This window comes from Entelurus aequoreus, linkage group LG21, assembly GCF_033978785.1.
Source record: "Entelurus aequoreus isolate RoL-2023_Sb linkage group LG21, RoL_Eaeq_v1.1, whole genome shotgun sequence".
Classification (NCBI taxonomy): domain Eukaryota; kingdom Metazoa; phylum Chordata; class Actinopteri; order Syngnathiformes; family Syngnathidae; genus Entelurus; species Entelurus aequoreus.
In genome coordinates this window covers 39,801,083-39,812,867 of record NC_084751.1, presented here as the reverse complement: position 1 = coordinate 39,812,867, position 11,785 = coordinate 39,801,083, and the positions used below count along the sequence as shown (strand labels likewise).

Below are 11,785 nucleotides of genomic sequence, written 5' to 3'. Positions count from 1 at the left end.
CCCCTCTAAGTACAGTCCCTAGTGGATCCAACATAACAGTGAGAGTCCAGTCCATAGTGGGGCCAGCAGGAGACCATCCCGAGCGGAGACAGGTCAGTAGCGCAGAGACGTCCCCAACCGATGCACAGGCGAGCGGTCCACCCCGGGTCCCAACTCTGGACAGCCAGCACCTCATCCACGGTCACCGGAACCGGAATAACCCGGCGAGGGGGCAAATTAGAAAAGAAAACGGCAGATCAACTGGTCTAAAAAAGGAACAGAAAAGGAATGCCTCTCCCTTTCCCAACACTGATAAGGCAAGGAGCGGGGATGTATTGACATTCCAATGTCTAAGACACTAAACAGACCTATGTAGGCAAAGAGAAACTGGTATACAGAATATACAAAGGAAAAGTACTAGCTGATACAAACATGACTATGAATAAAGAAAGAACTCTTAAACCATACTTGCCAACCCTCCCGTTTTTAGCGGGAGAATCCCGATATTCAGCGCCTCTCCCGACAACCTCCCGGCAGAGATTTTCTCCCGACAAACTCCCGGTATTCGGCCGGAGCTGGAGGCCACGCCCCCTCCAGCTCAATGCGGACCTGAGACTGAGTGGGGACAGCCTGTTCTCACGTCCGCTTTCCCACAAAATAAACAGCTTGCCTGCCCAAAGACGTCATAACATCTAGGGCATTTTATAGAGTGCACAACTGCGCACACAACAAGGAGACGAAGCAGAAGAACGAGGAAATTACAGACATGGCGGCCGAAATGATATACTCATCATGAACGGAGAAGTTAAACAGGACAATACTGCCATCTAATGGATAGCCATTTTTTTCTATGTAAATAAAATTTTAAAAAAAATAAAAATTATATATAGCTAGAATTCACTGAAAGTCAAGTATTTCATACATATATATATATATATGTATATGTTTATGTATATATATATATATATATATATATATATATATATATATATATATATATATATATATATATATATATATATATATATATATATATGTATGAAATACTTGAGTTGGTGAATTCTAGCTGTAAATAACCACGCCCCCCGCCCCCAAACAACCCCCCACCCACACCTCCCGATATTGGAGGTCTCAAGGTTGGAAAGTATGTCTTAAACATATATGCATTCTCCACAACACCCATCCAAATGTTTAGAATCAGGTGTCCTAATCACTTGGCCTGGCCACAGGTGTATAAAATCAAGCACTTAGGCATGGAGACTGTGGGTCTGAGTCTGGGTTTGGAGGTTGCCGGGAGAACGGTACATTTCGGACTGCATTGTGCCGAGTGTGAAATTTGGTGGAGGAGGAGTTATGGTGTGGGGTTGTTTTTCAGGAGTTGGGCTTGGCCCCCTCAGTTCCAGTGAAAGGAACTTTGAATGCTCCAGGATACCAAAATATTTTGGACAATTCCATGCTCCCAACCTAGTGGGAACAGTTTGGAGCGGGCCCCTTCCTCTTCCAACATTGTTGTGACACCTGCCTGTTTATATGTGTTGGACACGCCCTCCTACTTCCCTTTTGTCCACGATAACGGCAGAGGGAGGCGTCCATGCGGCGACAGAAAAGTGCATTTATCGTTTCGTTAAGAACTTAAAGTTCACTATTTCTTGTTCTGTGCTGTTATATTTGTGTAGGGGCTCGACGATGGCAGAAAAAAAATTGACAACGTTCGTATTTCCTGTATTGTCAGATCCGTTAACACAAGTAAAGTGCAGCTGAACAGCGACCCCTGGTGTCGGGCGTGTTCATTACAAGCTACACACCACGCAGAGGAAGAGACCACCGGTTACATGCATACCTGATTTTCATGGATATAGGCGTTACCTGGCAACCATTGTGTTCGTCTGTTGTCATGGAGACATCGGTCTCAGGCCCCCATTCCAGGATCTTTGACAGCCGAGGGTATGGTGATGCAAAATCTGGTGAAAACAATGCAATTTAACAACAGCCATTGCTCAACTTCTTATCAATACAGGAAGTCTGGTTAAAAAAAGACAATTTCAGTCCGTTTAAAATGCGGCAGAGAAAGCGTAAATCAAGCCAAGTCAAGGAAGTGGTTTAAATATACAAAACCCAAAACCAGTGAAGTTGGCACGTTGTGTAAATGGTAAATAAAAACAGAATACAATGATTTGCAAATCCTTTTCAACTTATATTCAATTTAATAGACTGCAAAGACAAGATATTTAACGTTCGAACTGGAAAACTTTGTTATTTTTTGCAAATATTAGCTCATTTGAAATTTGATGCCTGCAACATGTTTCAAAAAAGCTGGCACAAGTGGCAAAAAAGACCTGAGAAAGTTGAGGAATGCTCATCAAACACTTATTTGGAACATCCCACAGGTGAACAGGTTAATTGGGAACAGGTGGGTGCCATGATTGGGTATAAAAGCAGCTTCCATTAAATGCTCAGTCATTCACAAACAAGGACAGGGCGAGGGTCACCACTTTGTGAACAAATGCGTGAGCAAATTGTCCAACAGTTTAAGAACAACATTTCTCAACGAGCTATTGCAAGGAATTTAGGGATTTCACCATCTACGGTCCATAATATCATCAAAAGGTTCAGAGAATCTGGAGAAATCACTGCACGTAAGCGATGATATTACGGACCTTTGATCCCTCAGGTGGTACTGCATCAAAAAGTGACATCAGTGTGTAAAGGATATCACCACATGGGCTCAGGAACACTTCAGAAAAACACTGTCAGTTACTACAGTTTGTCGCTACATCTGTAAGTGCAAGTTAAAACTCTACTATACAAAGCGAAAGCCATTTATCAACAACACCCAGAAACGCCGCCGGCTTCGCTGGGCCCGAGCTCATCTAAGATGGACTGATGCAAAGTGGAAAAGTGGTTCTGTGGTCTGACGAGTCCACATTTCAAATTGTTTTTGGAAACTGTGGACCTTGTGTCCTCTTGAACAAAGAGGAAAAGAACCATCCGGATTGTTCTAGGCGCAAAGTTGAAAAGCCAGCATCTGTGATGGTATGGGGGTGTATTAGTGCCCAGGGAATGGGTAACTTACACATCTGTGAAGGCACCATTAATGCTGAAAGGTACATACAGGTTTTGGAGGAACATATGTTGCCATCCAAGCAATGTTATCATGGACGCCCCTGCTTATTTCAGCAAGACAATGCTAAGCCACGTGTTACATCAACGTGGCTTCATAGTAAAAGTGCTGGTACTAGACTGGCCTGCCTGTAGTCCAGACCTGTCTCCCATTGAAAATGTGTGGCGCATTATGGAGCCTAAAATACGACAAAGGAGACCCCCGGACTGTTGAACAACTTAAGCTGTACATCAAGCAAGAATGGGAAAGAATTCCACCTGAAAAGCTTCAAAAATTGGTCTCCTCAGTTCCCAAACGTTTACTGAGTGTTGTTAAAAGGAAAGGCCATGTAACACAGTGGTAAAAATGCCCCTGTGCCATTTTTTTTGCAATGTGTTGCTGCCATTAAATTCTAAGTTGATAATTTGCACACAAAAAAATGAAGTTTCTCAGTTGGAACATTAAATATCTTGTCTTTGCAGTCTATTCAATTGAATATAAGTTGAAAAGGATTTGCAAATCATTGTAATCTGTTTTTATTTACCATTTACTCAACGTGCCAACTTCACTGGTGTGGGGTTTTGTAGATGGATCCAAATATACATACCAACTGTATACATTAATATGTTGTTTACAATTGTTTATTTTGCAGTATTGAATGTATTTCTGCTCATGGTGTGTAATAAAAGATGAAAAAAAAGAAAACAATCGGGGATTCATTCGTTAAAAAATGTATGAGCGGAACACTGAAACCCCAAAGTTGTACAAGTTGCAGTTTCACCACAAATGTATTGAAAAATATATTCAAAATTAAACCAAACTTGGGGAGTAAATCATCAAGCATGTGATCAAATCTTAAAAGATTAGCACTGACAATCACTAACTCTCTAATTTGATCATGCTAAAGCGCTCTATTATAGTCTACCTGATTTAATGATTCATGTATTTGCAACCACTAGATGGCAGTATCACTCTGCAACCATGTTCCTGTTGACAGTTGTCTTCAAATAGTCCTTATAGTTTGACCTTATTTGGGGTTTTATTTAGTTATATCACGCTTAATTTATCCTTAAGAAGAAGGTTAAAATGTTGCTGCAGACACTTTCCTAATTCACTTCACAAATTATTCCCCTGACAAATAATGTAGATATTAAAACAAATTTAAAAAACAGCAAAGTCGCCAATAAATATGTGATATACAGCCAGAAGATATTGGGCTGATAGTAGGCAGGAGTGAGCGATACTGCGAGTTTTGTGTAGTAATCCGATTATGAATGGGTTCCAAATTTAGTACAGACCGAATTCTGTCGGTTTGTACTACTGGATGCAGATTCATTTAATATCAAAGCTTATTTAGATACCTTCACTGCATGTGTCATCCACACCAACAAAGCAGGCATGCCTGTTAGAAAGGGCTCAAAAGTAAGGATCCACTTTTCAAAATGCCTTAGCTCGATGCTAATTTACAATATATATGACATACATGCTACCGATTAGGTGAAATCAACCTCTCCAAATTTGGTCATAATAACTACAACTAAGATGCACGTCACAACCCGCTGTTGTGTAATAAATACAATGCTGACTTTATAAACACTTTGTCGGACTCAACAAAAGACAAGACTGTCACATTCAACTTACTGGCAAAGACTACTTCCTGACTATGGCAACACACCCAGGACAAAGTGAAATTATTGTATAATATATATATATACAGTATATAATATATACGTTAAAGTCAGGACTTTGGGAAGGCCATTCTAAAACCTTAATTCTAGCCGGATTTAGCCATTCCTTTACCACTTTTGACGTGTGTTTGGGGTCATTGTCCTGTTGGAACACCCAACTGCGCCCAAGACCCAACCTCCGGGCTGATGATTTTAGGTTGTCCTGAAGAATTTGGAGGGAATCCTCCTTTTTTTATTATCCCATTTACTCTCTGTAAAGCACCAGTTCCATCCATCCATCCATTCATCCATCCATTTTCTACCGCTTGTCCCTTTCGGGGTCGCGGGGGGTGCTGGAGCCTATCTCAGCTGCATTCGGGCGGAAGGCGGGGTACACCCTGAACGAGTCGCCACCTCATCACAGGGCCAACACAGATAGATAGACAACATTCACACACTAGGGCCAATTTAGTGTTGCCTATCAACCTATCCCCAGGTGCATGTCTTTGGAGGTGGGAGGAAGCCGGAATACCCAGAGGAAACCCACGCAGTCATGGGAAGAACATGCAAACTCCACACAGAAAGATCCCGAGCCCGGGAATGAACTCAGTAACTTCGTAGCACCAGTTCCATTGGCAGCAAAACAGACCCAGAGCATAATACTACCACCACCATGCTTGACAGTAGGTATAGTGTTCCTGGGATTAAAGGCCTCACCTTTTCTCCTCCAAACATATTGCTGGGTATCAATTTTTGTTTCATCTGACATCACATGGACAAAGATAAGACCTTCTGGAGCAGGCCTGGGCAATTATTTTGACTCGAGGGGCAAAAATTTACAGAAAAAAATATGTCTGAGGGCCGGTATATCTATTTTTAGGAACACTAATACAAAACCTCACAATAATGTCTGATTGAATGCTAAAAAAGTTATGACAGACTGCTTTAAAAAAAACAGAATGGTATTTTCCCTTTTTTTATGAATGAGACACGCAGAATGTACATGAAAATAAAGAATGCGGGATTTACAATATTGCCTATGAACGATAAAACACTGAATATTGACAACATGTGCAAAAGCGCAGATTCCGACCATTGAAATACTTTGTATAGTTCAATAATTACGGTCATTTGAAAACATCACTACACATCATAATGGCGGCTACAGTTTCCATCTTAAAGATCTAAAAAAATATATCTGATTTTTAGGAACACTAATACAAAACCTCACAATAATGTCTGATTGAGTGCTAAAACGTTATGACAGACCGCCTTAAAAAACGGAATGGAATTTTCATTTTTTTTACTGAATGAGACACCCAGAATGTACATGAAAATAAACAATGTGGGATTTACAACATTAACTATGAACGATAAAACACTGAATATTGACAACATATTTTACAATTAGAGATGTCCGATAATATCGGCCTGCCGATAAATGCTTTAAAATGTAATATCGGAAATTATCGGTATCGTTTTTTTTATTATCGGTATCGTTTTTAAATTTATTTTTTTTTAAATCAACATAAAAAAACACAAGATACACTTACAATTAGTGCACCAACCCAAAAAAAACCCCTCCCCCATTTTCACTCATTCACACAAAAGGGTTGTTTCTTTCTGTCATTGATATTCTGGTTCCTACATTATATAGAAATATATATCAATACAGTCTGCAAGGGATACAGTCCGTAAGCACACATGATTGTGCGTGCTGCTGGTCCACTAATAGTACTAACCTTTAACAGTTAATGTTACTCATTTTCATTAATTACTAGTTTCTATGTAACTGTTTTTATATTGTTTTACTTTTTTTTTTATTATTCAAGAAAATGTTTTTAATTTATTTATCTCATTTTATTTGATTCATTTTTTTAAAAAAAGGACCTTATCTTCACCATACCTGGTTGTCCAAATTAGGCATAATAATGTGTTAATTCCGCGACTGTATATATCGGTATTGGTTGATATTGGTATCAGTAATTAAGAGTTGGACAAAATCGGAATATCGGCAAAAAAGCCATTATCGGACATCCCTAATTATTTTGACCCGGGAGGTCAAATTTTGAAAAAAAAAATGTGTCTGGGGGCCGCTATATCTGATTTTTAGGAAGACTAATACAAAACCTCACAATAATGTAATAAAAAAAAAAAAAGAAAAGGAAATACCATTTCTCAATTCAACATGTTACTACTTCAACATTTCTCGACTTATTTGAAAAATTTCAACACCAAACATTTCAACTCATTCAGACCATTCATATCGGTATCGGTAATTAAGATTTTGGACAATATTGGAATATCGGATATCGGCAAAATGCCATTATCGGACATCCCTATTTACAATCAAGCGAAATGCAACAAACACAGCGAAATATGAACGCGAAGGGTAAAATCAATCTTAAATATCGAGAAAAAAAAATGGGGGGGGGGGGTAATGTCCTTCGGGCCAGATTGAAAAGCTTAACGGGCCGCATGTGGCCCCCGGGCCTTAATTTGCCCAGGTCTGTTCTGGAGGAAAGTTTTCTGTATTTACATTGCTGTATGTATACTTTTGACCAAGCAGATTTGCTCACATTTTCATTAGACCCATAATAAATTCCTAAAAGTTCATGAATGTTTTTTGTGACCAACAAGTATGTGCAGGCCTGGCCCTAACCAATCTGGCGCCCTAGGCAAGATTTTAGGTGGCGCCCCCCCACATCGGCAGTGAAGTGTATATACTCACAAGAAACCGAATAGCTTTGTCTTTGACCTTTTTTTTACTTAAAGAAAGCAAATTAACATATTATATGAGAATGTTGTTATGATTATCTTTAACCGAATCACAGCAGTGCTCAAATTAAAAAACAGCATTCCCATTCCATTTGTGATATTGCTTAATTAACATTAATGATGTGCACTTTAACAACTAGGCTTACAACTATACCTAATATATAAAGGGGTGGAAAAGTGACTATTACCTGCAGGGCAAACATTAGCTAACCAGAAGGCAATAACAATGTAAACAAAAACACCTGCTTAAAAGATCTAATACAAATGTCCCTGAGGAATGTAAGGTGGGAGTACTGTAATTACCTAACGTTACATTATTATTTTCCATAACAATTCAGCCCCCTCCACAATATTAACCCGACGTTAAAACAGAACTAGCTATTTATTGATTAGCAATTGCCGAATCATGTAACATTAGCTTAATGCTAAAAAGCCAGGTTACTATCACATTCTGTAACAGACAAATAATTTCATGTAGGCTAACGTTACCTAACTGCTACCTCTGTCTTTTTCTCGTTTCTCCTCCTCTTCTTTTCTATTTTTTCTTCCCTGGGCACCTGACAGTTTTGGCCGTTTTGACATTTGTGGTGACGTCCAAAAAGAGTCATGATACAGGAAGGGAGGGGGCGCACCGTGCGGGGGGAGGGGCGTAATGTTGTAACAAATAATATTTCTATTAAATAGGCTTTACTTTGCATTTTAATTAACGTGGGATTATTTTTTGCATTTAGAAATGATAGTACCAACTTTTTTTTTTTTTCTTCAACATTTGTGGCATTGGCGTGGCGCCCCCTGATGGACGGCGTCCTTAGCATTTGCCTATACGGCCTATGCCACGGGCCGGCCCTGAGTATGTGCTCCAATCACTCTATCACGAACAAATAAGAGTTGTAGAAATGATTGGAAACTCAAGACAGCCATGACATTATGTTCTTTACAAGTGAATGCAAACTTTTGACCACGACTGTACTGTGTTGAAAGTAAACATACAAAGAGATATCAATGTCCTTACGAGAGTATCGACCCAGTATCGCTATGGTCGATACCCGTATCGACCATCCCACCCCCCCACCCCTCCTACTCACAGCAGCAGGTGAGCGCCAAGCATCGCGTCCCCAAGGCGAGAGTAGCGGAGCGCCGTCATGGGCAAGCTTCAAGAATTTGACATTACTTTCGCCAACAACAAGGTGGTTTACAGTCCGGGGGAGTCTATCAGCGGGACGGTGAAAATACGAATCAGCAACTCCCTGCCGTACAAAGGTAATGTTTGTGTCAGTTTCCTCGAAGGAGTCGAGTGTTTTAGTCGGGGGGAGTCGCGCAGGGATACATGAATGTTGACAAAGTTTTACCTTCAACGGTGGTGGTGGCGGACGTGCGGAAGACGAATGGAGGGTGTTGTTCGGTTCCACCTTGATAATGTCGCGGATTATTTTCTCGCAATGGCAAATTGTGGATATTTTAGTTTTTTACTCTGCCAACATTTTCTTTATCTGGCTTCGGAGGCAGTTGGTGGTTTTTGGCTTTATCTCGACGTTTTAAAAAGTCACATCCCGGTCTACATCCTGCCTGAGACAAGCTTCTACTTGTTGTTTACATGAATTCTACTTCTTCAATTTCACATCCTGTGAAATAAGTTCTAAACCACAGTCGTCAAACTCAAGGCCTGGGGGCCAGATCTGGCCCGCCACGTCAATTTGTGTGGCCCCTGAAAGCGTGGAAATAATGTGTAAATAAAGTACATTATCTTTTCTTAATAAGTGTATTACTAAAATAAATGTACTGTGTACAATTACATATATTTACACTTTAATCATCTCTAATAATACTTGCCAACCCTCCCGTTTTTAGCGGGAGACTCCCTGTATTCAGCGCCTCTCCCAAAAACCTCCCGGCAGAAATTTTCTCCCGACAAACTCCCGTTATTCAGCCGGAGCTGGAGGCCACGCCCCCTCCAGCTCAATGCGGACCTGAGTGGAGACAGCCTGTTCTCACGTCCGCTTTCCCACAATATAAACAGCTTGCCTGCCCAATGACATCATAACTGTAGAATGATCGAGGGCGAGTTCTTGGTTTCTTATGTGGGTTTATTGTTAGGCAGTTTCATTAACGTCCTCCCAGCGCGGTAACAACACACAACAACAGCAGTCACGTTTAGTCTACCGTAAAGCAGTTCGTCTGCCGTAAACAGCAATGTTGTGACACTCTTAAACAGGACAATACTGCCATCTACTGGATAGCCTCCAGAACACTGAAATTCAAGTATTTATTTTATTTATATGTGTAATAAAAGAAATATATATATATATATATATATATATATATATATATATATTAGGGCTGCAACAACTAATCGATTAAAATTGATTATAAAAATAGTTGCCGATTAATTTAGTCATCGATTCGTTGGATCTATGCTATGCGCATGCGCAGAGGCTTTTAAATAAAAAAAATATATATATATATATTTTTTTTTTTAAATAAACCTTTATTTATAAACTGCAACATGTACAAACAGCTGAGAAACAATAATCAAAATAAGTATGGTGCCAGTATGCTGTTTTTTTTTTCAATAAAATACTGGAAAGGATAGAAATGTAGTTTGTCTCTTTTATCCGACTATTAATCGATTAATCGAAGTAATAATCGACAGATTAATCGATTATCAAATTAATCGTTATTTGCAGCCCTAATATATATATATAAAAAAATATATATATATATATATATATATATATATATATATATATATATATATATATATATATATATATATATATATATATACATATATATATATATATATTTATATAGCTAGAATTCACTGAAAGTCAAGTATTTCATACATATATATATATATATATATATATATATATATATATGAAATACTTGAGTTGGTGAATTCTAGCTTAAATATATTCCCCTCTTAACCACGCCCCCCACCCCACCCCCCACCTCCCGGTATCGGAGGTCTCAAGGTTGGCAAGTATGTCATACATTTCTGTGTACCACACACATCCAGCCCCCCCACCCCTCGCAAACCCCCCCCCCCCCCCCACACACACACACACACACACACACACACACACACACACACACACACACACACACACACACACACACACGCAGCAGGCCTAGACAGGAGGAGGACAGAGTGTAGGTACACAGAACATCAGTGGGTCAAATGTGCGAGAAAATGAGAGCAGACAGTGTTTTAGCAGATTTTCCGTATTTGGTGACCTCAAACAACAAGGCTATGGATTGATTCACACTGGTTTTCGCTTTTTGAAGGTTACTGGAAAAACTGGAAAATTGATCTTGAAAGTCTTTAAAAAGTGCTTTAATTTGGCCATGGACAAGGTGTACGAACCCTGTAAAACAAAATATCTTATCATCATACATTTCAAAACAATGTTATTGTTAAAAAAAAACATGTGTGAATGCTTTGGAGCATTTACACATTTAAGATAAATACTTAAATGAGTACTATAAAGTTTATAGTAAGATAAATACTTAAACTGAGAAGTACCTACTCAGTGGCCTAGTGGTTAGAGTGTCCGCCCTGAGATCGGTAGGTTGTGAGTCCAAACCCCGGCCGAGTCATACCAAAGACTATACAAATGGGAGCCATTACCTCCCTGCTTGGCACTCAGCATCAAGGGTTGGAATTGGGGGTTAAATCACCAAAAATGATTCACGGGCGTGGCCACCGCTGCTGTTCACTGCTCCTCCCAGGGGGTGAACAAGGGGATGGGTCAAATGCAGAGGACAATTTGTGTGTGACAATCATTGGTACTTTAACTTAACTTAAATATCTGCTTGACTTATAAATTCAGAGCAAGTAATCCAACAAACTGTTCATGTAAAAATTTAACAGTAAACATTTTTTACAGTAAAATCCACTTTTTATATAGAGTAATAATACACTATAAAACACAACAACTGTAGATTTTACAGTATAAAAAACTTGCATGAATTTTTACGTAAAAAAACAGTGTTACCGTTTTTCCATTCCATTTAATTTTATTTAATGAATTAATTTTATATGCTGTAAACATTTTTTTTTTAAAGCAAATACTACGGTACAATTCTGGTGACTGAACTGCCATTTTTTAACAGTACAATCTAAAGAGTTTGTTTTGTACAGCGTACATTAAAAAAGACATAATAATCAAATACGTAGATGATTATACACATGTTTTTCATCTGGGCGGTATAGCTCGGTTGAAAGAGTGGCCGAGCCAGCAACTTGAGGGTTCCAGGT

General features: G+C 39.2%; 1 protein-coding gene and 1 long non-coding RNA gene across 3 annotated transcripts in view; one reads left to right on the top strand and one right to left on the bottom strand.

Annotated features, from left to right (window-relative positions):
- The window catches only part of LOC133638749 (uncharacterized), a 33,556-nt gene extending 24,725 nt beyond the window's left edge, over positions 1-8,831 (bottom strand). The window contains exons 1-2 of the long non-coding RNA XR_009823679.1: positions 8,610-8,831; positions 1,846-1,940 (exon numbers count right to left, since the gene is read on the bottom strand). This is a non-coding gene — a long non-coding RNA (uncharacterized LOC133638749). The remainder of the gene's footprint in view (positions 1-1,845; positions 1,941-8,609) is intronic.
- Positions 8,608-11,785, top strand: part of arrdc1b (arrestin domain containing 1b) — a 66,088-nt gene continuing 62,910 nt past the window's right edge. For both annotated transcript variants that reach the window (XM_062031673.1, XM_062031672.1), the window contains exon 1: positions 8,608-8,784. In XM_062031673.1, the coding sequence (XP_061887657.1) occupies positions 8,667-8,784 (118 nt within the window). In that variant the 5' untranslated portion in view covers positions 8,608-8,666. The remainder of the gene's footprint in view (positions 8,785-11,785) is intronic.